The sequence below is a fragment of the Aegilops tauschii genome, chromosome 5, assembly GCF_002575655.3.
Source record: "Aegilops tauschii subsp. strangulata cultivar AL8/78 chromosome 5, Aet v6.0, whole genome shotgun sequence".
NCBI lineage: Eukaryota > Viridiplantae > Streptophyta > Magnoliopsida > Poales > Poaceae > Aegilops > Aegilops tauschii.
In genome coordinates, this window is record NC_053039.3 from 49,469,670 (window position 1) to 49,492,600 (window position 22,931).

General features: G+C 50.7%; 7 protein-coding genes and 4 pseudogenes across 7 annotated transcripts; all 11 read left to right on the top strand.

Moving 5' to 3' along the window:
* Positions 1-6: 6 nt before the first annotated feature.
* LOC141022301 (uncharacterized) lies at positions 7-1,182 on the top strand. The gene has a single exon (XM_073498593.1). The coding sequence runs from the start codon at positions 301-303 to the stop codon at positions 1,180-1,182; it is 882 nt and encodes a 293-aa protein (XP_073354694.1). The 5' UTR covers positions 7-300.
* A 404-nt stretch (positions 1,183-1,586) lies between these two features.
* LOC141022303 (uncharacterized) lies at positions 1,587-2,931 on the top strand (annotated as a pseudogene).
* Positions 2,932-3,032: 101 nt separating this feature from the next.
* On the top strand, positions 3,033-4,074 carry LOC141022304 (uncharacterized). Its single transcript, XM_073498595.1, has one exon. The coding sequence runs from the start codon at positions 3,193-3,195 to the stop codon at positions 4,072-4,074; it is 882 nt and encodes a 293-aa protein (XP_073354696.1). The 5' UTR covers positions 3,033-3,192.
* A 404-nt stretch (positions 4,075-4,478) lies between these two features.
* Positions 4,479-5,782, top strand: LOC141022305 (uncharacterized). The gene has a single exon (XM_073498596.1). It carries the CDS (start codon positions 4,639-4,641, stop codon positions 5,518-5,520), a length of 882 nt encoding a protein of 293 aa, XP_073354697.1. The 5' UTR covers positions 4,479-4,638; the 3' UTR covers positions 5,521-5,782.
* Positions 5,783-5,790: 8 nt separating this feature from the next.
* On the top strand, positions 5,791-7,228 carry LOC141022306 (uncharacterized; annotated as a pseudogene).
* An 8-nt stretch (positions 7,229-7,236) lies between these two features.
* On the top strand, positions 7,237-8,592 carry LOC141022307 (uncharacterized). Its single transcript, XM_073498597.1, has one exon. It carries the CDS (start codon positions 7,531-7,533, stop codon positions 8,410-8,412), a length of 882 nt encoding a protein of 293 aa, XP_073354698.1. The 5' UTR covers positions 7,237-7,530; the 3' UTR covers positions 8,413-8,592.
* Positions 8,593-8,816: 224 nt separating this feature from the next.
* On the top strand, positions 8,817-10,055 carry LOC141022308 (uncharacterized; annotated as a pseudogene).
* A 154-nt stretch (positions 10,056-10,209) lies between these two features.
* On the top strand, positions 10,210-11,304 carry LOC141022309 (uncharacterized). Its single transcript, XM_073498598.1, has one exon. It carries the CDS (start codon positions 10,423-10,425, stop codon positions 11,302-11,304), a length of 882 nt encoding a protein of 293 aa, XP_073354699.1. The 5' UTR covers positions 10,210-10,422.
* Positions 11,305-11,344: 40 nt separating this feature from the next.
* LOC141022310 (uncharacterized) lies at positions 11,345-12,947 on the top strand (annotated as a pseudogene).
* A 154-nt stretch (positions 12,948-13,101) lies between these two features.
* Positions 13,102-14,196, top strand: LOC141022311 (uncharacterized). Its single transcript, XM_073498599.1, has one exon. The coding sequence runs from the start codon at positions 13,315-13,317 to the stop codon at positions 14,194-14,196; it is 882 nt and encodes a 293-aa protein (XP_073354700.1). The 5' UTR covers positions 13,102-13,314.
* A 564-nt stretch (positions 14,197-14,760) lies between these two features.
* On the top strand, positions 14,761-21,460 carry LOC141022312 (uncharacterized). The gene is made up of 3 exons (XM_073498600.1): positions 14,761-15,279; positions 19,221-19,225; positions 21,103-21,460. Exons 1-3 carry the CDS (start codon positions 14,761-14,763, stop codon positions 21,458-21,460), a joined length of 882 nt encoding a protein of 293 aa, XP_073354701.1.
* The last annotated feature ends 1,471 nt before the right edge of the window (positions 21,461-22,931 follow it).

Sequence of the window (22,931 nt, forward strand, 5' to 3'; positions counted from 1 at the left end):
GTGGGGCTACAATACGAAGTCTAACACCCTCCCTCAATCTCAACTCATGCATGAAGCATCTAGGAGGTTGAGATTGCGCCTACAGACCTCAAGCATGGGAGAAGGTAGAGGCTTGGTGAAGTTGTTTGCAAGTTGATCTTTTGAAGAGATAAACCTGACTTGTAGTAGCTTCTGCTTTATATATATCTCACGCAGGCACAATACAACACAAACACACTAGTCCCCTTTCCCTTGTTCCTTGCTCCCACACAATCTATCTCTTCCGCTCTCGTCCCTCATAAGGTCTGTGACCAAGATCTCATGGCCGCCAGCGCAGGCCGCATGCCCACGAACCGACGTGTTGATAACCAGCTTTCGCTACCACCAGCAATCTCGATACCATGCTCCACGCACCACCCTAGTCGTGGACTCAGCTCCGAGGAGGAGAACCTCGCTTTTTCTCTGATGATGCTGCCCAACGGCATCCGGGATGAGTATCATGTATTCCTTGACTATGATACAATGCGACCACCGCCGCTGCCTTTGCCACCACACATGGTAGATATTCCAGTGAGCGTAGCCCACGATTTAGCCCAGGGTGTACTGGCGGCCGAGGTGACCGGCCAAACTTCGGCTTCGGTGGTCGTGGTCGCTCCAAGGCAAGGTCCCACACAAGCGCCGCCACCATCGTCGGTAGTCGCCGTCGGGGCAAATCTGGTGCTAGAGCAGGTGGTCCCGTTGACCCAAGCGCCACACCTGGTGATTGTGACTCAAGCGGCCCCTACTCTGGCATTGGCATCCACCCAAGCACGACAAGTTGTCACGAAGAACAAAGTGCCATTCAACAAGCCCAACAAAGCGTCCACACAACCAATCAAGCCATGCAAATCGCTCAAGGCTATGGTCACGACGGTGGAGAACCAAGTGCTGCAGCAGGGGAGCCAACAACTGTTACATGAGTGGCCCGTGTGTGTCAAGAGGTTCAACAAGTCTCGGGGCCTTAATGTGCACATGAAAACCCATCCAGATGGGAGATTGCACCCATGTGTGTGGTGCATGAGCACTTTCCCCAACTCCTCTACGCTTCGCTCACACGTCAGGCGCAACAATACCTGCGGTGGAAACAAGCCAAGAAAGCTTGGGCCCGTGGCCGCGGCGGCGATAGCATGGCACACCATCAACCTGAACATGCCGGAGATTTAATTAGGCCGACAATGGAGAAGGAGGAGGAGGACACCGACAAAGAACATGTGGTTGGTGTGTTAATGCGATAGCAGATGTCAGTTTCTAGTCCTCATATCAGAGTCTGGCAGTTTCAAGTTGATGAGCAGCTGTAGCTTTTAATTTTGGTGGCTAGCTGTAAAACGTAGGTTTTGGGGGAACTGGGTCAACCCTCTATGGGGTGGCCTATCACATATATATAATGGTGTCATACAAGTCCTATACCAATACGGTATGGATTACACAGTGGGGCTACAATACGAAGTCTAACACCCTCCCTCAATCTCAACTCGCGCATGAAGCATCTAGGAGGTTGAGATTGCGCCTACAGACCTCAAGCATGGGAGAAGGTAGAGGCTTGGTGAAGTTGTCTGCAAGTTGATCTTTTGAAGAGATAAACCTGACTTGTAGTAGCTTCTGCTTTATATATATCTCACGCAGGCACAATACAACACAAACACACTAGTCCCCTTTCCCTTGTTCCTTGCTCCCACACAATCTATCTCTTCCGCTCTCGTCCCTCATAAGGTCTGTGACCAAGATCTCATGGCCGCCAGCGCAGGCCGCATGCCCACGAACCGACGTGTTGATAACCAGCCTTCGCTACCACCAACAATCTCAATACCATGCTCCACGCACCACCCTAGTCGTGGACTCAGCTCCGAGGAGGAGAACCTCGCTTTTTCTCTGATGATGCTGGCCAACGGCATCCGGGATGACTATCATGTATTCCTTGACTATGATACAATGCGACCACCGCCGCTGCCTTTGCCACCACACATGGTAGATATTCCAGTGAGCATAGCCCGCGATTTAGCCCAGGGTGTACTGGCGGCCGAGGTGACCAGCCAAACATCGGCTTCGGTGGTCGTGGTTGCTCCAAGGCAAGGTCCCACACAAGCGCCGCCACCGTTGTCGGTAGTCGTCGTCGGGGCAAATCTGGTGCTAGAGCAGGTGGTCCCGTTGACCCAAGCGCCACACCTGGTGATTGTGACTCAAGCGGCCCCTGCTCTCGCATTGGCATCCACCCAAGCATGACAAGTTGTCGCGAAGAACAAAGTGCCATTCAACAAGCCCAACAAAGCGTCCACACAACCAATCAAGCCATGCAAATCGCTCAAGGCTGTGGTCACGACGGTGGAGAACCAAGTGCTGCAGCAGGGGAGCCAACAACTGTTACACGAGTGGCCCGTGTGTGTCAAGAGGTTCAACAAGTCTCGGGGCCTTAATGTGCACATGAAAACCCATCCAGATGGGAGATTGCACCCATGTGTGTGGTGCATGAGCACTTTCCCCAACTCCTCTACGCTTCGCTCACACGTCAGGCACAACAATACCTGCGGTGGAAACAAGCCAAGAAAGCTTGGGCCCGTGGCCGCGGCGGTGATAGCATGGCACACCATCAACCTGAACATGCCGGAGATTTAATTAGGCCGACAATGGAGAAGGAGGAGGAGGACACCGACAAAGAACATGTGGTTGGTGTGTTAATGCGATAGCAGATGTCAGTTTCTAGTCCTCATATCAGAGTCTGGCAGTTTCAAGTTGATGAGCAGCTGTAGCTTTTAATTTTGGTGGCTAGCTGTAAAACGTAGGTTTTGGGGGAACTGGCTCAACCCTCTATGGGGTGGCCTGTCACATATATATAATGGTGTCATACAAGTCCTATACCAATACGGTATGGATTACACAGTGGGGCTACAATACGAAGTCTAACACCCTCCCTCAATCTCAACTCATGCATGAAGCATCTAGGAGGTTGAGGTTGCGCCTATAGACCTCAAGCATGGGAGAAGGTAGAGGCTTGGTGAAGTTGTTTGCAAGTTGATCTTTTGAAGAGATAAACCTGACTTGTAGTAGCTTCTGCTTTATATATATCTCACGCAGGCACAATACAACACAAACACACTAGTCCCCTTTCCCTTGTTCCTTGCTCCCACACAATCTATCTCTTCCGCTCTCGTCCCTCATAAGGTCTGTGACCAAGATCTCATGGCCGCCAGCGCAGGCCGCATGCCCACGAACCGACGTGTTGATAACCAGCTTTCGCTACCACCAGCAATCTCGATACCATGCTCCACGCACCACCCTAGTCGTGGACTCAGCTCCGAGGAGGAGAACCTCGCTTTTTCTCTGATGATGCTGCCCAACGGCATCCGGGATGAGTATCATGTATTCCTTGACTATGATACAATGCGACCACCGCCGCTGCCTTTGCCACCACACATGGTAGATATTCCAGTGAGCGTAGCCCACGATTTAGCCCAGGGTGTACTGGCGGCCGAGGTGACCGGCCAAACTTCGGCTTCGGTGGTCGTGGTCGCTCCAAGGCAAGGTCCCACACAAGCGCCGCCACCATCGTCGGTAGTCGCCGTCGGGGCAAATCTGGTGCTAGAGCAGGTGGTCCCGTTGACCCAAGCGCCACACCTGGTGATTGTGACTCAAGCGGCCCCTACTCTGGCATTGGCATCCACCCAAGCACGACAAGTTGTCACGAAGAACAAAGTGCCATTCAACAAGCCCAACAAAGCGTCCACACAACCAATCAAGCCATGCAAATCACTCAAGGCTATGGTCACGACGGTGGAGAACCAAGTGCTGCAGCAGGGGAGCCAACAACTGTTACATGAGTGGCCCGTGTGTGTCAAGAGGTTCAACAAGTCTCGGGGCCTTAATGTGCACATGAAAACCCATCCAGATGGGAGATTGCACCCATGTGTGTGGTGCATGAGCACTTTCCCCAACTCCTCTACGCTTCGCTCACACGTCAGGCGCAACAATACCTGCGGTGGAAACAAGCCAAGAAAGCTTGGGCCCGTGGCCGCGGCGGCGATAGCATGGCACACCATCAACCTGAACATGCCGGAGATTTAATTAGGCCGACAATGGAGAAGGAGGAGGAGGACACCGACAAAGAACATGTGGTTGGTGTGTTAATGCGATAGCAGATGTCAGTTTCTAGTCCTCATATCAGAGTCTGGCAGTTTCAAGTTGATGAGCAGCTGTAGCTTTTAATTTTGGTGGCTAGCTGTAAAACGTAGGTTTTGGGGGAACTGGGTCAACCCTCTATGGGGTGGCCTATCACATATATATAATGGTGTCATACAAGTCCTATACCAATACGGTATGGATTACACAGTGGGGCTACAATACGAAGTCTAACACCCTCCCTCAATCTCAACTCGCGCATGAAGCATCTAGGAGGTTGAGATTGCGCCTACAGACCTCAAGCATGGGAGAAGGTAGAGGCTTGGTGAAGTTGTCTGCAAGTTGATCTTTTGAAGAGATAAACCTGACTTGTAGTAGCTTCTGCTTTATATATATCTCACGCAGGCACAATACAACACAAACACACTAGTCCCCTTTCCCTTGTTCCTTGCTCCCACACAATCTATCTCTTCCGCTCTCGTCCCTCATAAGGTCTGTGACCAAGATCTCATGGCCGCCAGCGCAGGCCGCATGCCCACGAACCGACGTGTTGATAACCAGCCTTCGCTACCACCAACAATCTCAATACCATGCTCCACGCACCACCCTAGTCGTGGACTCAGCTCCGAGGAGGAGAACCTCGCTTTTTCTCTGATGATGCTGGCCAACGGCATCCGGGATGACTATCATGTATTCCTTGACTATGATACAATGCGACCACCGCCGCTGCCTTTGCCACCACACATGGTAGATATTCCAGTGAGCATAGCCCGCGATTTAGCCCAGGGTGTACTGGCGGCCGAGGTGACCAGCCAAACATCGGCATCGGTGGTCGTGGTTGCTCCAAGGCAAGGTCCCACACAAGCGCCGTCACCGTTGTCGGTAGTCGTCGTCGGGGCAAATCTGGTGCTAGAGCAGGTGGTCCCGTTGACCCAATCGCCACACCTGGTGATTATGACTCAAGCGGCCCCTGCTCTCGCATTGGCATCCACCCAAGCACGACAAGTTGTCGCGAAGAACAAAGTGCCATTCAACAAGCCCAACAAAGCGTCCACACAACCAATCAAGCCATGCAAATCGCTCAAGGCTGTGGTCACGACGGTGGAGAACCAAGTGCTGCAGCAGGGGAGCCAACAACTGTTACACGAGTGGCCCGTGTGTGTCAAGAGGTTCAACAAGTCTCGGGGCCTTAATGTGCACATGAAAACCCATCCAGATGGGAGATTGCACCCATGTGTGTGGTGCATGAGCACTTTCCCCAACTCCTCTACGCTTCGCTCACACGTCAGGCACAACAATACCTGCGGTGGAAACAAGCCAAGAAAGCTTGGGCCCGTGGCCGCGGCGGTGATAGCATGGCACACCATCAACCTGAACATGCCGGAGATTTAATTAGGCCGACAATGGAGAAGGAGGAGGAGGACACCGACAAAGAACATGTGGTTGGTGTGTTAATGCGATAGCAGATGTCAGTTTCTAGTCCTCATATCAGAGTCTGGCAGTTTCAAGTTGATGAGCAGCTGTAGCTTTTAATTTTGGTGGCTAGCTGTAAAACGTAGGTTTTGGGGGAACTGGCTCAACCCTCTATGGGGTGGCCTGTCACATATATATAATGGTGTCATACAAGTCCTATACCAATACGGTATGGATTACACAGTGGGGCTACAATACGAAGTCTAACACCCTCCCTCAATCTCAACTCATGCATGAAGCATCTAGGAGGTTGAGATTGCGCCTACAGACCTCAAGCATGGGAGAAGGTAGAGGCTTGGTGAAGTTGTTTGCAAGTTGATCTTTTGAAGAGATAAACCTGACTTGTAGTAGCTTCTGCTTTATATATATCTCACGCAGGCACAATACAACACAAACACACTAGTCCCCTTTCCCTTGTTCCTTGCTCCCACACAATCTATCTCTTCCGCTCTCGTCCCTCATAAGGTCTGTGACCAAGATCTCATGGCCGCCAGCGCAGGCCGCATGCCCACGAACCGACGTGTTGATAACCAGCCTTCGCTACCACCAACAATCTCAATACCATGCTCCACGCACCACCCTAGTCGTGGACTCAGCTCCGAGGAGGAGAACCTCGCTTTTTCTCTGATGATGCTGCCCAACGGCATCCGGGATGACTATCATGTATTCCTTGACTATGATACAATGCGACCACCGCCGCTGCCTTTGCCACCACACATGGTAGATATTCCAGTGAGCATAGCCCGCGATTTAGCCCAGGGTGTACTGGCGGCCGAGGTGACCAGCCAAACATCGGCTTCGGTGGTCGTGGTTGCTCCAAGGCAAGGTCCCACACAAGCGCCGCCACCGTTGTCGGTAGTCGTCGTCGGGGCAAATCTGGTGCTAGAGCAGGTGGTCCCGTTGACCCAAGCGCCACACCTGGTGATTGTGACTCAAGCGGCCCCTGCTCTCGCATTGGCATCCACCCAAGCATGACAAGTTGTCGCGAAGAACAAAGTGCCATTCAACAAGCCCAACAAAGCGTCCACACAACCAATCAAGCCATGCAAATCGCTCAAGGCTGTGGTCACGACGGTGGAGAACCAAGTGCTGCAGCAGGGGAGCCAACAACTGTTACACGAGTGGCCCGTGTGTGTCAAGAGGTTCAACAAGTCTCGGGGCCTTAATGTGCACATGAAAACCCATCCAGATGGGAGATTGCACCCATGTGTGTGGTGCATGAGCACTTTCCCCAACTCCTCTACGCTTCGCTCACACGTCAGGCACAACAATACCTGCGGTGGAAACAAGCCAAGAAAGCTTGGGCCCGTGGCCGCGGCGGTGATAGCATGGCACACCATCAACCTGAACATGCCGGAGATTTAATTAGGCCGACAATGGAGAAGGAGGAGGAGGACACCGACAAAGAACATGTGGTTGGTGTGTTAATGCGATAGCAGATGTCAGTTTCTAGTCCTCATATCAGAGTCTGGCAGTTTCAAGTTGATGAGCAGCTGTAGCTTTTAATTTTGGTGGCTAGCTGTAAAACGTAGGTTTTGGGGGAACTGGCTCAACCCTCTATGGGGTGGCCTGTCACATATATATAATGGTGTCATACAAGTCCTATACCAATACGGTATGGATTACACAGTGGGGCTACAATACGAAGTCTAACACCCTCCCTCAATCTCAACTCATGCATGAAGCATCTAGGAGGTTGAGATTGCGCCTACAGACCTCAAGCATGGGAGAAGGTAGAGGCTTGGTGAAGTTGTTTGCAAGTTGATCTTTTGAAGAGATAAACCTGACTTGTAGTAGCTTCTGCTTTATATATATCTCACGCAGGCACAATACAACACAAACACACTAGTCCCCTTTCCCTTGTTCCTTGCTCCCACACAATCTATCTCTTCCGCTCTCGTCCCTCATAAGGTCTGTGACCAAGATCTCATGGCCGCCAGCGCAGGCCGCATGCCCACGAACCGACGTGTTGATAACCAGCTTTCGCTACCACCAGCAATCTCGATACCATGCTCCACGCACCACCCTAGTCGTGGACTCAGCTCCGAGGAGGAGAACCTCGCTTTTTCTCTGATGATGCTGCCCAACGGCATCCGGGATGAGTATCATGTATTCCTTGACTATGATACAATGCGACCACCGCCGCTGCCTTTGCCACCACACATGGTAGATATTCCAGTGAGCGTAGCCCACGATTTAGCCCAGGGTGTACTGGCGGCCGAGGTGACCGGCCAAACTTCGGCTTCGGTGGTCGTGGTCGCTCCAAGGCAAGGTCCCACACAAGCGCCGCCACCGTCGTCGGTAGTCGCCGTCGGGGCAAATCTGGTGCTAGAGCAGGTGGTCCCGTTGACCCAAGCGCCACACCTGGTGATTGTGACTCAAGCGGCCCCTGCTCTGGCATTGGCATCCACCCAAGCACGACAAGTTGTCACGAAGAACAAAGTGCCATTCAACAAGCCCAACAAAGCGTCCACACAACCAATCAAGCCATGCAAATCGCTCAAGGCTATGGTCACGACGGTGGAGAACCAAGTGCTGCAGCAGGGGAGCCAACAACTGTTACATGAGTGGCCCGTGTGTGTCAAGAGGTTCAACAAGTCTCGGGGCCTTAATGTGCACATGAAAACCCATCCAGATGGGAGATTGCACCCATGTGTGTGGTGCATGAGCACTTTCCCCAACTCCTCTACGCTTCGCTCACACGTCAGGCGCAACAATACCTGCGGTGGAAACAAGCCAAGAAAGCTTGGGCCCGTGGCCGCAGCGGCGATAGCATGGCACACCATCAACCTGAACATGCCGGAGATTTAATTAGGCCGACAATGGAGAAGGAGGAGGAGGACACCGACAAAGAACATGTGGTTGGTGTGTTAATGCGATAGCAGATGTCAGTTTCTAGTCCTCATATCAGAGTCTGGCAGTTTCAAGTTGATGAGCAGCTGTAGCTTTTAATTTTGGTGGCTAGCTGTAAAACGTAGGTTTTGGGGGAACTGGCTCAACCCTCTATGGGGTGGCCTATCACATATATATAATGGTGTCATACAAGTCCTATACCAATACGGTATGGATTACACAGTGGGGCTACAATACGAAGTCTAACACCCTCCCTCAATCTCAACTCGCGCATGAAGCATCTAGGAGGTTGAGATTGCGCCTACAGACCTCAAGCATGGGAGAAGGTAGAGGCTTGGTGAAGTTGTCTGCAAGTTGATCTTTTGAAGAGATAAACCTGACTTGTAGTAGCTTCTGCTTTATATATATCTCACGCAGGCACAATACAACACAAACACACTAGTCCCCTTTCCCTTGTTCCTTGCTCCCACACAATCTATCTCTTCCGCTCTCGTCCCTCATAAGGTCTGTGACCAAGATCTCATGGCCGCCAGCGCAGGCCGCATGCCCACGAACCGACGTGTTGATAACCAGCCTTCGCTACCACCAACAATCTCAATACCATGCTCCACGCACCACCCTAGTCGTGGACTCAGCTCCGAGGAGGAGAACCTCGCTTTTTCTCTGATGATGCTGGCCAACGGCATCCGGGATGACTATCATGTATTCCTTGACTATGATACAATGCGACCACCGCCGCTGCCTTTGCCACCACACATGGTAGATATTCCAGTGAGCATAGCCCGCGATTTAGCCCAGGGTGTACTGGCGGCCGAGGTGACCAGCCAAACATCGGCTTCGGTGGTCGTGGTTGCTCCAAGGCAAGGTCCCACACAAGCGCCGCCACCGTTGTCGGTAGTCGTCGTCGGGGCAAATCTGGTGCTAGAGCAGGTGGTCCCGTTGACCCAAGCGCCACACCTGGTGATTGTGACTCAAGCGGCCCCTGCTCTCGCATTGGCATCCACCCAAGCATGACAAGTTGTCGCGAAGAACAAAGTGCCATTCAACAAGCCCAACAAAGCGTCCACACAACCAATCAAGCCATGCAAATCGCTCAAGGCTGTGGTCACGACGGTGGAGAACCAAGTGCTGCAGCAGGGGAGCCAACAACTGTTACACGAGTGGCCCGTGTGTGTCAAGAGGTTCAACAAGTCTCGGGGCCTTAATGTGCACACGAAAACCCATCCAGATGGGAGATTGCACCCATGTGTGTGGTGCATGAGCACTTTCCCCAACTCCTCTACGCTTCGCTCACACGTCAGGCGCAACAATACCTGCGGTGGAAACAAGCCAAGAAAGCTTGGGCCCATGGCCGCGGCGGCGATAGCATGGCACACCATCAACCTGAACATGCCGGAGATTTAATTAGGCCGACAATGGAGAAGGAGGAGGAGGACACCGACAAAGAACATGTGGTTGGTGTGTTAATGCGATAGCAGATGTCAGTTTCTAGTCCTCATATCAGAGTCTGGCAGTTTCAAGTTGATGAGCAGCTGTAGCTTTTAATTTTGGTGGCTAGCTGTAAAACGTAGGTTTTGGGGGAACTGGCTCAACCCTCTATGGGGTGGCCTATCACATATATATAATGGTGTCATACAAGTCCTATACCAATACGGTATGTATTACACAGTGGGGCTACAATACGAAGTCTAACACCCTCCCTCAATCTCAACTCACGCATGAAGCATCTAGGAGGTTGAGATTGCGCCTACAGACCTCAAGCATGGGAGAAGGTAGAGGCTTGGTGAAGTTGTCTGCAAGTTGATCTTTTGAAGAGATAAACCTGACTTGTAGTAGCTTCTGCTTTATATATATCTCACGCAGGCACAATACAACACAAACACACTAGTCCCCTTTCCCTTGTTCCTTGCTCCCACACAATCTATCTCTTCCGCTCTCGTCCCTCATAAGGTCTGTGACCAAGATCTCATGGCCGCCAGCGCAGGCCGCATGCCCACGAACCGACGTGTTGATAACCAGCCTTCGCTACCACCAACAATCTCAATACCATGCTCCACGCACCACCCTAGTCGTGGACTCAGCTCCGAGGAGGAGAACCTCGCTTTTTCTCTGATGATGCTGCCCAACGGCATCCGGGATGAGTATCATGTATTCCTTGACTATGATACAATGCGACCACCGCCGCTGCCTTTGCCACCACACATGGTAGATATTCCAGTGAGCGTAGCCCACGATTTAGCCCAGGGTGTACTGGCGGCCGAGGTGACCGGCCAAACTTCGGCTTCGGTGGTCGTGGTCGCTCCAAGGCAAGGTCCCACACAAGCGCCGCCACCGTCGTCGGTAGTCGCCGTCGGGGCAAATCTGGTGCTAGAGCAGGTGGTCCCGCTGACCAAAGCGCCACACCTGGTGATTGTGACTCAAGCGGCCCCTGCTCTCGCATTGGCATCCACCCAAGCACGTCAAGTTGTCGCAAAGAACAAAGTGCCATTCAACAAGCCCAACAAAGCGTCCACACAACCAATCAAGCCATGCAAATCGCTCAAGGCTATGGTCACGACGGTGGAGAACCAAGTGCTGCAGCAGGGGAGCCAACAACTGTTACACGAGTGGCCCGTGTGTGTCAAGAGGTTCAACAAGTCTCGGGGCCTTAATGTGCACATGAAAACCCATCCAGATGGGAGATTGCACCCATGTGTGTGGTGCATGAGCACTTTCCCCAACTCCTCTACGCTTCTCTCACACGTCAGGCGCAACAATACCTGCGGTGGAAACAAGCCAAGAAAGCTTGGGCCCGTGGCCGCGGCGGCGATAGCATGGCACACCATCAACCTGAACATGCCGGAGATTTAATTAGGCCAACAATGGAGAAGGAGGAGGAGGACACCGACAAAGAACATGTGGTTGGTGTGTTAATGCGATAGCAGATGTCAGTTTCTAGTCCTCATATCAGAGTCTGGCAGTTTCAAGTTGATGAGCAGCTGTAGCTTTTAATTTTGGTGGCTAGCTGTAAAACGTAGGTTTTGGGGGAACTGGCTCAACCCTCTATGGGGTGGCCTATCACATATATATAATGGTGTCATACAAGTCCTATACCAATACGGTATGGATTACACAGTGGGGCTACAATACGAAGTCTAACACCCTCCCTCAATCTCAACTCACGCATGAAGCATCTAGGAGGTTGAGATTGCGCCTACAGACCTCAAGCATGGGAGAAGGTAGAGGCTTGGTGAAGTTGTCTGCAAGTTGATCTTTTGAAGAGATAAACCTGACTTGTAGTAGCTTCTGCTTTATATATATCTCACGCAGGCACAATACAACACAAACACACTAGTCCCCTTTCCCTTGTTCCTTGCTCCCACACAATCTATCTCTTCCGCTCTCGTCCCTCATAAGGTCTGTGACCAAGATCTCATGGCCGCCAGCGCAGGCCGCATGCCCACGAACCGACGTGTTGATAACCAGCCTTCGCTACCACCAACAATCTCAATACCATGCTCCACGCACCACCCTAGTCGTGGACTCAGCTCCGAGGAGGAGAACCTCGCTTTTTCTCTGATGATGCTGGCCAACGGCATCCGGGATGACTATCATGTATTCCTTGACTATGATACAATGCGACCACCGCCGCTGCCTTTGCCACCACACATGGTAGATATTCCAGTGAGCATAGCCCGCGATTTAGCCCAGGGTGTACTGGCGGCCGAGGTGACCAGCCAAACATCGGCTTCGGTGGTCGTGGTTGCTCCAAGGCAAGGTCCCACACAAGCGCCGCCACCGTTGTCGGTAGTCGTCGTCGGGGCAAATCTGGTGCTAGAGCAGGTGGTCCCGTTGACCCAAGCGCCACACCTGGTGATTGTGACTCAAGCGGCCCCTGCTCTCGCATTGGCATCCACCCAAGCATGACAAGTTGTCGCGAAGAACAAAGTGCCATTCAACAAGCCCAACAAAGCGTCCACACAACCAATCAAGCCATGCAAATCGCTCAAGGCTGTGGTCACGACGGTGGAGAACCAAGTGCTGCAGCAGGGGAGCCAACAACTGTTACACGAGTGGCCCGTGTGTGTCAAGAGGTTCAACAAGTCTCGGGGCCTTAATGTGCACACGAAAACCCATCCAGATGGGAGATTGCACCCATGTGTGTGGTGCATGAGCACTTTCCCCAACTCCTCTACGCTTCGCTCACACGTCAGGCGCAACAATACCTGCGGTGGAAACAAGCCAAGAAAGCTTGGGCCCATGGCCGCGGCGGCGATAGCATGGCACACCATCAACCTGAACATGCCGGAGATTTAATTAGGCCGACAATGGAGAAGGAGGAGGAGGACACCGACAAAGAACATGTGGTTGGTGTGTTAATGCGATAGCAGATGTCAGTTTCTAGTCCTCATATCAGAGTCTGGCAGTTTCAAGTTGATGAGCAGCTGTAGCTTTTAATTTTGGTGGCTAGCTGTAAAACGTAGGTTTTGGGGGAACTGGCTCAACCCTCTATGGGGTGGCCTATCACATATATATAATGGTGTCATACAAGTCCTATACCAATACGGTATGTATTACACAGTGGGGCTACAATACGAAGTCTAACACCCTCCCTCAATCTCAACTCACGCATGAAGCATCTAGGAGGTTGAGATTGCGCCTACAGACCTCAAGCATGGGAGAAGGTAGAGGCTTGGTGAAGTTGTCTGCAAGTTGATCTTTTGAAGAGATAAACCTGACTTGTAGTAGCTTCTGCTTTATATATATCTCACGCAGGCACAATACAACACAAACACACTAGTCCCCTTTCCCTTGTTCCTTGCTCCCACACAATCTATCTCTTCCGCTCTCGTCCCTCATAAGGTCTGTGACCAAGATCTCATGGCCGCCAGCGCAGGCCGCATGCCCACGAACCGACGTGTTGATAACCAGCCTTCGCTACCACCAACAATCTCAATACCATGCTCCACGCACCACCCTAGTCGTGGACTCAGCTCCGAGGAGGAGAACCTCGCTTTTTCTCTGATGATGCTGCCCAACGGCATCCGGGATGAGTATCATGTATTCCTTGACTATGATACAATGCGACCACCGCCGCTGCCTTTGCCACCACACATGGTAGATATTCCAGTGAGCGTAGCCCACGATTTAGCCCAGGGTGTACTGGCGGCCGAGGTGACCGGCCAAACTTCGGCTTCGGTGGTCGTGGTCGCTCCAAGGCAAGGTCCCACACAAGCGCCGCCACCGTCGTCGGTAGTCGCCGTCGGGGCAAATCTGGTGCTAGAGCAGGTGGTCCCGCTGACCAAAGCGCCACACCTGGTGATTGTGACTCAAGCGGCCCCTGCTCTCGCATTGGCATCCACCCAAGCACGTCAAGTTGTCGCAAAGAACAAAGTGCCATTCAACAAGCCCAACAAAGCGTCCACACAACCAATCAAGCCATGCAAATCGCTCAAGGCTATGGTCACGACGGTGGAGAACCAAGTGCTGCAGCAGGGGAGCCAACAACTGTTACACGAGTGGCCCGTGTGTGTCAAGAGGTTCAACAAGTCTCGGGGCCTTAATGTGCACATGAAAACCCATCCAGATGGGAGATTGCACCCATGTGTGTGGTGCATGAGCACTTTCCCCAACTCCTCTACGCTTCTCTCACACGTCAGGCGCAACAATACCTGCGGTGGAAACAAGCCAAGAAAGCTTGGGCCCGTGGCCGCGGCGGCGATAGCATGGCACACCATCAACCTGAACATGCCGGAGATTTAATTAGGCCAACAATGGAGAAGGAGGAGGAGGACACCGACAAAGAACATGTGGTTGGTGTGTTAATGCGATAGCAGATGTCAGTTTCTAGTCCTCATATCAGAGTCTGGCAGTTTCAAGTTGATGAGCAGCTGTAGCTTTTAATTTTGGTGGCTAGCTGTAAAACGTAGGTTTTGGGGGAACTGGCTCAACCCTCTATGGGGTGGCCTATCACATATATATAATGGTGTCATACAAGTCCTATACCAATACGGTATGGATTACACAGTGGGGCTACAATACGAAGTCTAACACCCTCCCTCAATCTCAACTCACGCATGAAGCATCTAGGAGGTTGAGATTGCGCCTACAGACCTCAAGCATGGGAGAAGGTAGAGGCTTGGTGAAGTTGTCTGCAAGTTGATCTTTTGAAGAGATAAACCTGACTTGTAGCAGCTTCTGCTTTATATATATCTCACGCAGGCACAATACAACACAAACACACTAGTCCCCTTTCCCTTGTTCCTTACTCCCACACAATCTATCTCTTCCGCTCTCGTCCCTCATAAGGTCTGTGACCAAGATCTCATGGCCGCCAGCGCAGGCCACATGCCCACGAACCGACGTGTTGATAACCAGCCTTTGCTACCACCAGCAATCTCGATACCATGCTCCACGCACCATCCTAGTCGTGGACTCAGCTCCGAGGAGGAGAACCTCGCTTTTTCTCTGATGATGCTGCCCAACGGCATCCGGGATGAGTATCATGTATTCCTTGACTATGATACAATGCGACCACCGCCGCTGCCTTTGCCACCACACATGGTAGATATTCCAGTGAGCGTAGCCCACGATTTAGCCCAGGGTGTACTGGCGGCCGAGGTGACCAGCCAAACATCGGCTTCGGTGGTCGTGGTCGCTCCAAGGCAAGGTCCCACACAAGCGCCGCCACCGTCGTCGGTAGTCGCCGTCGGGGCAAATCTGGTGCTAGAGCAGGTGGTCCCGCTGACCCAAGCGCCACACCTGGTGATTGTGACTCAAGCGGCCCCTGCTCTCGCATTGGCATCCACCCAAGCACGGCAAGTTGTCGCAACGAACAAAGTGCCAGTAAAATTTCGTGTTTTGACCCTTTGCACGTATAAAATCGGGATCTGACCCTAGTTTGGAATTTTTTTGAAATCTGACCCTTTTGCTACCGCCAAAAGTCCCGGCGGTAGGGTCAGGCAACCTACCGCCAGGGGTTCTGGCGGTGGCATGGACGGCCCACTGCCGTTACCTAACGGCCAGCTCAACACCCTACCGCCGCAGGATTCGGCGGTAGGTTGCCCGACCCTACCGCCGGGCCCTTTGGCGGTAGGGTATTGTAGTTTTGGGTTTTTACAAGTTTTTGTGATTGTTTTTTAAGTTTTATCGCAGGTTTCACACAGTTTCACAAATAACAAAATATGAGCTCAAATATTAGCAACTATCAAATAGTTTGACAAACACGCACATAATTTCACAAGTAGGAAATAGCAAATAGCAAACTTGTCCACATAGTTTGACAACCCCCACTAACGCAAGTAGTTTCGCAAATAGCTTTCGCAAAGCCAACAAGCGGTGCAACAAGTTCTTAAGACAAGTTTATAGAGCGGGCAGACATCTTCAGAGGTCCTTGTATGTTAGGCCTAGCCGTGGAGACAGATACGGCAGCGGATCCACCGGTTCAGGCGAAGGCGGAACGCTGGTTTGCATCCGACTGTTCAAGCACTCCCACCTTGTCTTGCCCGCTGAAGTTTTCGCCTCCGCCCATCCCCAGCTGATGATATCGAACGCCGATGCACTCGGGGGCGACATCTTGGCTCTCTCCTCCGCATTGCTCTCGAAGTAGATCCTCCGGCCCAAATTGCGCAGCTCCCAGTTGGAGTGCTGCTTGGCAGCTTCAATGGTCCCTTCCCGGTGGACACGGGAGATAGTTGGATCTCCCTCCATCTCTGCAATCACTCTCTTCCACTCCTTCACACTCTACGACCAACACTTCACATCGTCGAGGATCTGCTCTGCCCTCTTGTGCCACCGCATTGCCCTCGTCGCCTCTAGGACCTCATCTGAAACAGCTCCCACCAGCTGAAGAAGCTCGGGGAGGGCCTCGTACAGGTACGGCAGTGGCAAGGCAGACGGGTCGTGTTGGAGATGAATGGCTGATGGTTGCGCCACAGTTGCAGACCTAAACATATGGATGCATCAGACATTAGGGTTCATCGTCTCCAAAAAAATCTAAACCTAGGGTTCATCATATGGTCAAAAATTCTAAACCTAACTTGTATTCAATTAGGGTTCATCACCTTCAAAAAAACCTAGCTTGTATTAGGGTTCATCATGTGTTCAAAAAATATCAACTAGGGTTTCATCATATTTCATAAGGATAGATCATCAAAAAACATCAACTAGGGTTCACCATGAACATGAACATGAACCATTCTTAGGCTATAAAAGAGGAGTGATTTGACTCAAAGTAATTGGGGGATCAGAGGAGCTTACTTTCCTCTTTTCGGGGCCATCTTGATCCGCAAAATCCGTGAAGAAACAAAGAAGATCGGAGGGGGAAGCGGAGGAGATGAGAAAGGGGCGAGAGGAAGAAGAAGGCGGCTGGGTGGGGGGATAAGGGGTGTGGTGGGTTTGGGCGGGGCCGTTGGGTTTGTAAATGCCCAAACCCTACCGCCAGTGGCCACGGCGGTAGGGTTAGATAACCTACCGCCACAGGGTTTGGCGCTAGGGTCGGAGCCTCTGGCACCCCTTCTGTGACCAAAACTGGTAGCACCTCAGCGGGAGGGTTGCACCCGCTACCACCACGCTCTTCGGCAGTAGGGGCCTACCGCCAAGACGCCTGGCGGTAGGGTGTGCAACCCTCCCACTGAGTTGTTGCCAGTTTTGGTCACAGGAGGTAGGCGTGCTGGGGGGGGGGGGGCTACCGCCGTAGGGTGTGGCGGTAGGCTGTACAGACCTACCGCCGTAGGTTCTGGCGGTAGGGTGGCCCATAGTGCATTTTTTGCACCTCCTAACTTCTCTTGTCTTTATTTTTTGGCACACAACAATTAAATACTTGTAAACATGAAGCATATGTATGACATATCAAGCACACATCCACAAATCCACAAATAAGATAGGTTGGATACATAGCAAACAGACATCCACAAAGGTTTTCACCAAGTTTTACATAGCAAATTCACGAAACAATTTCACGGGCAAATCCATATGGTTCACGAAGCAAACATGAAAGTTTTTAGTTCAACGACACGGCAGCAACTTCAATCCCTCCTTACCCTCTTCGCGGTCCGGTCCTCGTTGTTCTTTGATTGCTTCTCGGCCGCCTTCTTGCGATGAGTAGGACGCGCTTTCTAAAATGGGGATGGACTCTTGCAATCCTTCTTCGACACATTCCTCTTCTCACGTTGGGTTGTCTGAGTTGCTGGAGGTCCGTCTTGATCATCGTACTCCTCCTCCTCATCGTCCTTTTCTTCATCGTCCTCTTCCTCTTCTTCACCATGTTCTTCTTCTGCTCCCTCTTCCTCGCCCTCTTCTTCATCTTCCTCTTCATCATCATCGTCCTCGCCCTCCTCCTCGTCATCTTGAACCGCCATAGACGATGAAGCGGCCTGGCTCGATGAAGCGAGGCTACGCATCGGTGCTGCAGGAGCAATCACATCAGCGGAGGAGGTGGCACACCCCAGGCCCACAAGCTTCCGACATTTTTTGACGAACTTCTGCAATGAGAACGAAATAATAAGCACAATATGGATCAACTTTATGATGAACATAAGCAAATGAACTCCATGTTACCTTCACCGTTCCCCTCAACTTGTTCTCACTAGCTCGAGTCCTGGGGATAGAACTAAGCACATCAGAGGCATCGAAAATGCTTTTGTTCAGCTCCGAAGACTGCAATGTAATAAAATGAGTCAGTAGCACTAAAGTTGATTTCATCCAAACGTCGGTTGAAAACAGATAAAAACAAATTACCACTCTGTTCATGATGGGTCCGTACTCCCTAAATCCGCCCTGTAGCTCTCTGATGTTGTCATTGTAGGCTTCATTCTCGGAGTCGTTGTCGTACAAACTTTCGGCGTTTGCTGTCGTCCATTGTGGCCTTAGGCGCAGACGATGCTTGATGCCATCGTCGAACCACAGCAGGTGATCCGAGTACTCCTCCTAGTCAATCACTCTTCTCTCCACATCTTTGCGAGTTTTCCACTGGTTCCATTCAGTCACGTATTTGGCATGTTGCGCTCCCCAATCGGTGATAGACTGATTCTTCTTCCTGCTCAGCCTGCAAAGCACAAGAAAGATTGTAAAACACCATTAGGAAGAATGTAAAACATCAAAACGAAAGTTGGTAACGACGAGAATGGGCGGTGGTACTCACAAGTGCAGGTCGTAGCCACCGGTATCTTTGACGATGCCGGCTGGTGGTGTACGTTGCGCCTTACCAAATTGCGCGGCAACGCGCCGTGGCAAGTGGTACTCAAAGGCATAGACACATATCATGGGCACGATGCACCGCCAGAGAAGCCGATCCTGCTTGCACATCACGTTCAGCTCGAACCCCCACTCTCGGTCGTCAGTATACGGCCGCCAGTTAACCTAGTACCAAAAGTGGTAAGCTCAAGTGAAAGTGTTGTCGACCACATTCGAAATCTATGTCTTATACCTGGAGAGGCGTCAGAGCATCAAGCTCGTTGATGAAGATCTTGTACAAGGCCTTGGATTCACCCGAGATTGTACCCACCACGTCCCAAGCGTATGTGGCGGTCGGGTATCGAGCATCATCGCCATCTTCACCATAGTCAGTCCATGCACGCGCTCTAAGCTTCTCCGGACGCCCCACCGGGATTCGCTCCCACATCCAAATGGAGAGGCCCCATACACATCCACACATACCGGACGTAGCTTCCGTGCTCCGGGTTGCATCGTCAAGCTACAAAATAAATGTAGATGATAAGATGCCAAAATCAAAGCAGCGCACGTCCATGATATTTGAAACAATGATGTGATATTCACTTACCGAACAGTATAGGTAGGCGAGGTCGGCGGCCCCCCAGCTGTACCCCGCATCCCAGTCCACCAGGAAGTCGAGATACATCCAGAGGGCAGTGTCCCCAGAGTAGTCTGGAAACACTACCTCCGTGAGAAGATACCACAGGTAAGCCCTGGCGTACCGCTCCACCACCCGGGGTTCGGCCCCTTCCGGGCACTTGCTCCGGTACTTCAGGAGCCAGGGCAGCGGGACGCCGGAAGTCCGGTTCTTCTTATCTGGGGGCAGTCGCCGATGAGGGCGATAACCCTGTCATGCCAGTTCTTCCTCTCCACTCGTCCTGTCAGAGCATGACCCTCGAGCGGTAGGCCCATAATCATCCCCCAATCCTCGAGTGTAACTGTCATGTCCCCACATGGAAGATGGAAGCTATGCGTCTCTGGCCGCCACCGATTGATCAAAGCCATGAGAGCTGCGTGGACGAGCGTCGGCGGCTTGCGCTTGAACTGCAGGACGAAACCCAGCAGTCGGGCTCTCCTGTAGAATGGCGCGTACTGCTCTTCGTACTCCATCTTCACGGTCGCCCCGTGACCCCTCATCCGCAGTGGCGGGAGCATATGTCGAAATGAAGACCCAAACAATTAGTAATTTTTTTTCATCGATTAGAAATATTTGTTTTAAGAAAGTTACTTACCACTCTGTTCTCAATCAAACGGGCATGATGGCCCTTGTCGAACGTAGGATCAAGCATAGTATACTTGATGCCAATGTCATCCGCAAGAGGTGGCCTCCTAAAAAAATTGCATAAACATAAGCATAAGCATATCAAAAGAATTTTTAACATGAACTAGGGGACATATAGATGCATAACAAAGGCTCATCAAGGTTCAAATGCATCATATCATATCATATTTCTCCAACAACATCCAACATGCATCATCTCATATTTTCTTAAAAAAACAAAAAACATGAACTAGGGTTCATCTTGAGGGGTTCACCATTTTTACCCCGACAAAATCCAGTATTTGCATCATATAACATCCACTACATGCAACAAATATCTCCAATATTCATCATATAATAAAAAAAAATTATAACAAAAAAATATGAACTAGGTTCATCTTGAGGATCCAACACTTTTTCTCCAACTACATCCACTACTTGCATAATAGCATATGAACATGCACCATCACATCACAACAAATGCCTCCAACATGCATCATATCAAAAAAAAACATTCAAATCAAATATGAACTAGGGTTCATCTTCACACAACCATACCAACTAGTGAATAGAGTTCATATCTAACACAATATAACATCTAGAATAAACCTAAATCAATCCTAGGTTAAAAAAATCAATCTAGTTCAAAAGGGAGTGATTTGAATCGAATAATGCGACGAATCGGAAGCTATTTGACTCAAACCAATTGGAGGGATCAGAGGAGCTTACTTTTCTCTCTTCGGGGCCATCTCGATCCGCAAAAAGGATGAAGAAACAAAGAAGATCGGAGGGGGAGATGGAGGAGATGAGAGAGGGGCAAGAGAGGCAGTTCCTCTCTGTTCTTGGGGGTTGGGGGCGGGTGGGTGTGTGTGGGGAGAAGGGGGTGGGGCGTGCGGCCGCACCAAATACCTATTCGCACCCTACCGCCAGGGTACCTGGCGGTAGGATCAGACAACCTACCGCCACGACCTGCGGCGGTAGGGTGCGACGGAGGGGGGACGGCGGCAGTTTGCGTGCTGACGTGGACAAGTTTCCTACCGCTGAGCCATTTGACGGTAGCCTACGTATCCCTACCGCCGTGCCCTTTGGCGGTAGCAAAAAGGGTCAGATGTCGAAAAAATTTGAAACAGGGTCAGATCCCCAATTTAGACCACAAAAGGGTCAAAACACGAAATTTTGCCCAAACTGCCATTCAGCAAGCCCAACAAAGCGTCCACACAACCAATCAAGCCCTGCAAATCGCTCAAGGCTGTGGCCACGATGGTGGAGAACCATGTGATGCAGCAGGAGAGCCAGCAACTGTTACACGAGTGCCCCCTATGTCTCAAGAGGTTCAACAAGTCTCGGGGCCTTAATGTGCACATGAAAACCCATCCAGATGGGAGATTGCACCCATGTGTGTGGTGCATGAGCACTTTCCCCAACTCCTCTGCGCTTCGCTCACACGTCAGGCGTAGCAATACCTACGGCGGAAACAAGCCAAGAAAGCTTGGACCCGTGGCCGCGGCGGCGATTGCATGGCACACCATCAACCTGAACATGCCGAAGATCTAATTAGGCCGACGATGGAGAAGGAGGAGGAGGACACCGACAAAGAACATGTGGTTGGTGTGTTAATGCGACAACAAATGTCCGTTTCTAGTCCTCATATCAGAGTCCGGCAGTTTCAAGTTGATGAGCAGTTCTAGCTTTTAATTTTGGTGGCTAGCTTAATAAGCTTTTAAATTTATTTGACCATGCTTGTTAATTAGTTCAGCATCTTTCAATCTTTATCTCTTTTCTGTCCTTCGTCTTGGATATGTAGTGGCCTTTACATGCTTGAATAAACTTTATGTTGCTTTTACTAATTTGTAGTCTCCTAAAGTGTTCCTTACTCTCCATAAGAGGTTGTATATTAGTTAGTCTAAATTTGGTCTATTCAAATTTCACAGCTTTAGTCTACGTAAGCTAGATCTAGTTTCAGATGTAGTTTACTTGATTTGGAAGTGAGATGAGATGATAATGGTTGGATGTGGATCCAAAAACATTGGAAAACGGCTGCGATATAAAAATATTGTAGACAACTTATGAATAGATGCCATCAGAAGGGACCAAAATGGATGTCGACCGTGTCACACATGTAGGGTGGGGGGGGGGGAGCAAGTCCAATAACCCCTCTAAATATTTATATGGTATTAACAGAGAGATGACATTTGAAAAGAATATGAGCGACCATTTCTGCTCTTTCATACATAGCTAACAAATGACACAATTAGGCAATCCCTTCTCTGTAGCCTATCAGCACTCCAGACTCTATTCTGAAATATGAGTCATGCGAAAAATTTGCACTTGGGATGCACTCAATTGCTCTAAATCACCAACCGTGGAGATGATCCCCTCAAGCTAGGCATGGTAGGTCGAGGACCATGATGAGGACCAGTGGCCATACACAATGAGCTCCATGTGGTGTCACCGGCCGTTGCATCATTGAACTACACTATCTGAAGCATCATCCGAAAGGAAAAGAACCGCTGCAGCTGGATCATGGTGATTCCCCTAGTGGTTATGTTTCTTATCCAAGCGTTGCTCAAGAGGACCCTTATGACATTTCTGTTCATTGGTTTGGAGATTGAATGGCCGGAGTAACCTGCTTTGGTAGTTGCATTAGTTTTTTTTTGCGAGAACAGTGGCATTAGTTTATGTGTATAGTAATAGTAGTAGGAGCTCTTTTAACATGGTCCCTCTTACCTCTTAGGAGGCACTAGTTCATACTTAATCTCTGTCGTTGATTATAGTGATTAGCTGGTACAAGTCATTAGGAGATGTAAATTAATCAACCTCAGCTAGCCACCTTTCCCAGTTGCTTAACACACAAATAAGGAAAGAAACTGAAAATATCATCTCCGAATCATGCTCTTCCCTAATTCTCTCATCAAACTGATCTCTCCCTCCCAAAAATCCTTTCACAATCACTAGTTCATTGGAATCTCTCTCTACAGATCTCTTTCCCAAGGCTCCGACCTCAAACTTTTTTGGCGTTGCAAGC

Bases quoted from the DNA above. Each gene is read 5' to 3' on its own strand.
- LOC141022305 (XM_073498596.1), top strand. From the start codon at position 4,639: ATGGCCGCCAGCGCAGGCCGCATGCCCACGAACCGACGTGTTGATAAC.
- LOC141022307 (XM_073498597.1), top strand. From the start codon at position 7,531: ATGGCCGCCAGCGCAGGCCGCATGCCCACGAACCGACGTGTTGATAAC.
- LOC141022304 (XM_073498595.1), top strand. From the start codon at position 3,193: ATGGCCGCCAGCGCAGGCCGCATGCCCACGAACCGACGTGTTGATAAC.
- LOC141022301 (XM_073498593.1), top strand. From the start codon at position 301: ATGGCCGCCAGCGCAGGCCGCATGCCCACGAACCGACGTGTTGATAAC.
- LOC141022309 (XM_073498598.1), top strand. From the start codon at position 10,423: ATGGCCGCCAGCGCAGGCCGCATGCCCACGAACCGACGTGTTGATAAC.
- LOC141022312 (XM_073498600.1), top strand. From the start codon at position 14,761: ATGGCCGCCAGCGCAGGCCACATGCCCACGAACCGACGTGTTGATAAC.
- LOC141022311 (XM_073498599.1), top strand. From the start codon at position 13,315: ATGGCCGCCAGCGCAGGCCGCATGCCCACGAACCGACGTGTTGATAAC.